This window comes from Empidonax traillii, unplaced genomic scaffold (genome assembly GCF_003031625.1).
Source record: "Empidonax traillii isolate 1590-97213 ecotype Southwest subspecies unplaced genomic scaffold, ASM303162v1 scaffold1662:size100254, whole genome shotgun sequence".
NCBI classification, from domain to species: domain Eukaryota; kingdom Metazoa; phylum Chordata; class Aves; order Passeriformes; family Tyrannidae; genus Empidonax; species Empidonax traillii.
In genome coordinates, this window is record NW_020956855.1 from 71605 (window position 1) to 75251 (window position 3647).

The window sequence follows — 3647 nt, forward strand, 5'->3', positions numbered from 1 at the left end:
AAAAAATAAAAAAAAATAAAAAGAAAAATAACCAGCAACTTTCTCCCCACCTGGGAAGGGCACTCAGCAGAAGAAACCCACCAAAAGGCACCAGCAGCACTTCAGCTGGAGGAATTTTAACCAGAAAATGGTTTTACAAGACAAAAAATGTTGGAGGGAGTCCCAAAACATCCTTTGGCTGCAGCAACCTGGGCTTCCCTGCTGCCTACCACCTGATTTAGGCTCAGCCTGCTCCCAGCCCAGGTAGGTTGGTTGAAATCCAGAGGGGGGAAAAAAAGGAATGCAGGCGGTAAAACCAGATGGTTCAATATTCAGTGGCTCTGACAGAGGCAGCTTCTGATTAGCCAGAGGCTAAACCCACGAGCATGGAGCAGCTCCAGCTTTACAGGCCCAGCTGGCACCGTGGGATCCCACGAGGGGTAACCCCTACCTGCTCTCACACCTTGGTGTTTAGGAAGTGAAAGCCACTTAGAGAAGGAGCAAATAACAACCCAGCTCAGGATAAGCCTCCAGATTAAACAGGTCCGGAAGTGCTGAGTGCTACAAGAAAGAATTTGTGGGAAGAGGAGAGATTTGTGGTTAAATCTCTCCTGTGCCTACACGGCCAGTCTGATGAGGTACCAGTTAGCAGAGCCTTTGACTATCTCCATCCCCCCCAGGAGCCATGGCCTGTGTATTGAATTTGCATTACAATGGAGCAGTGCTGCCCATCCCGGTCCCAAAGGGCCTCCACAGATGGCCGAGTTTTCGGGAAGTTCAAAGATTCCCAGCTTCGCTGGGTGCAGACAGGGAAAAGCCAAATCTCGCCCATCCCGAGGGGAGGGATCCTTCAAGCTCCGTGGGTGGAAGCTGCATTTCAAGGCCCTGATTATGCAGCAAAACAGCAGCTTCTCCAGAATCAGATAGGCTAATGGAAACGGCAGCTCTGACTTCATTAGGAGCTGTCGCGTTACACAAGAAAACCTCTCAGATTTACAGCTGTTCTCCTTGACGGGACGGAGCCGATCCCACACCCTGCTCAGCTCCGGCAGCCCGTCCTGGCCAGCCCTGCTGCTCACAGGTCACCTCCCTGCTGCCCCGTGGCCAGGGCGGTGTGACAGTGTCCTTTTTGGGTCCCATCCCACACCTCGGGGTGCTCGGGGCTGAGAAATCGCGTCCAGGTTTGAAGCCCTGCAGATTCCCGGAGGACAGGGCAGCCAGGGCAGGAGCATCCCGCGTTCCCGGGGGTGAGGGATCCCTGTGGAAATCTGTGAGCCGTGCCCTGCATGGCCCCATTCGCTCCAGCATCGCTGGAGTGAGTCAGGATTTTGGACAGACGCTGGGCTGTGCCGGCGTGGCCCTGGGTGCCCCACACCGTGTGAAAGCCAACAGCGAACCCAACCCAGACCCAGGGCGAGAGGAAGGGAAAAACCCTTCAGACTGGAGTGCGGTGTTTGCTCTGGGCGGCCGGATCCCTGCCCGCCCCTTCCCGCAGGAAGCCCGACGCGGTCAAGTGGGCGAGAGGAGCTGCAGCCCCCCGGCAAGGGGGGGACGAGGCCCCTCCGGGCTGGCCCTGCCACCGCTGTGCCCCTTCCTGCGGCACGGGGTGGGGGGGGAAGCGCCGCAGCCTCCCGCACACTGCGGCGGGAGCGGGGCCGGGCGGGGGCTGCGGGGAGCCGGGGGCGGCGGGAGGAACCGGGACGGGCAGGATGGGGACTCACCGGAGCGGGGGGATGCACCGCGAACACGCTGCTCGGAGCGGGGGGTGCTCGGGGGTCCCGCACCGGCGAACGGGGAGGATGCGCCGGGGATGGGGTGGAAGGGGGAGCACCGGAGGGGGAGGCACCGGGGCCGGGCGGCTGGAAGCAAGGGGGATGCTCTGGGACCGCCGGCACACGGGGGGGATGCACCGGGGTGGGGAGAGCACCGAGGACGGGGGGAGATGCAGCGGGAAGGAGGGGGATGCATCGAGACCACGCTGCTCAGAGCGGTGGGATGCTCAGGGACCCGCGCAGGGTGAGGATGCACCGGGGAGCAGGGAAGGGGGATCCTTACCAGCTTCCCGGAGCGCTCCCGGGCTTTCTTCACCTTGCCGTAGGTGCCTTTCCCCAGCGTCTCCAGGAACTCGTAGCGGTGCTTGAGGTTGTGCTTGTGGTGGTGCCGCTTCACCGCCTGCTTCTTCATCAGCGGCCGCGGCGACTTGATGAGCCCCTCGGCCAGCGAGGCGGCCAGCGCCGAACCGGCCCCGGGTCCCGGCACCGCCGCCCGCTCCATCCTGATCCCTGATCCCTGATCCCCGATCCCAACCCCGGCTCCGCCGCCACCCGGCTCGTCCCGGCCCGTCCCGGCCCGTCCCGGCCGATAAATGCGGCGGCCCCGGGGCCGCGCCCCCCCGCGCCCATTGGCGGCCGCCGCGGCCGCCCCGCCCGGGGCCGGTACCGGGGGAGGGGGCCCGGGATGCCGGGAGACCCCCCGGGCAGCGCTGGGAGCGGGGAACACGCGGGGAAGGGTGGAGAGGGGCGATCCGCGGAGCGGGGAATGCACAGAGTGCGGGCACGGGGAGGGCGCGCAGAGGAAATCCAGGGACAAGGGAGAGAGAGGGCACAAAGGAGGGCACGGGGGGGGCCCCGTGGCAGGGGTGGGAGCTGAGGATTTTCCAGGGGATGATGCAGGGAGACTTGCACCCAAAGGATGGGAAGGGGAGCGGGATCGGAGCGCTGGGAGGGTCAGTGCTGGAGAGGGGCTTTGGACAAGGGCCTGGAGTGATGGGAGAAGGGGGAATGGCTTCACACTGAGACAGAGCAGGGTTAGATGGGATATTGGGATGAAATCGTTCCCTGGGAGGGTGGGCAGACCCTGGCACAGGTTGCCCAGAGAAGCTGTGGCTGCCCCATCCCTGGAAGTGCCCAAGGCCAGGTTGGACAGGGTTTGGAGCCACCTGGGTTGGTGGAAGGTGTCCCTGCCCATGGCAGGGGGTGGAACGAGACAGCCTTTAATGTCCCTTTTAATCCATTCTATAATTCCATAACATGGAGCAAGCACCTGAAAGTCTCCCACCAGGAGAGAAGCAGGGACAGAGGGACATAGAAGTGCAGCCAAGACACACAGACACAGTTTGCTGCAAGAGCCACAGTGTGCCCAGGACACAGGGAAAAAAACCCATGTATTAAGGGCAAAATCAGGGAGAGGAGAGGCCTGGGCAAGCACAGCCTTTCCATGCTCACCACAGGACCACGTTTTGCCCTCCTGGACACGCAGGGAGGGAGCAGGGGAGCCTGAGGGGGGTGTGAAACGTCTGCAGTGAAACGTCTGAGGCTCCCACACAAAAGGCTCCTCACGGACCTTCCTGCTTCTAACTCAGCAGCACCTTCCCGTGTGGTCTGTCTGCCCCTGTGGTAAATCTTTGTTTTGAGATATTAAAAGAATGCAATTATTTCCCGAAGCAGCCAAAACAAAAGCTCCTGCCGGGCTCTGGCATGTGCGAGGACACACCGTATTGATCGGAGGAGGAGATAGCTGAGGCATTACTCATCCCCCCACTCAGACCTGCATTTTCCCACCGCTTCCAGCAGCTCAGGGCAGCCCGACAGGGTGAGGCAGAGCAGGAGGGGGGGTCCTAAATGTCTGCCAGGGATGATCTAATCTAGCACAGGTCCCTCTCTCGGCAG

General features: G+C 61.8%; 1 protein-coding gene across 1 annotated transcript in view; it reads right to left on the reverse strand.

Annotated features, from left to right (window-relative positions):
- Positions 1-2312, reverse strand: part of NUAK2 (NUAK family kinase 2) — an 11348-nt gene extending 9036 nt beyond the window's left edge. Inside the window, exon 1 of the mRNA XM_027908235.1 lies at positions 2035-2312. Coding sequence (XP_027764036.1) covers positions 2035-2253 — 219 coding nt within the window. The 5' untranslated portion in view covers positions 2254-2312. The remainder of the gene's footprint in view (positions 1-2034) is intronic.
- Between the last annotated feature and the right edge of the window lie 1335 nt (positions 2313-3647).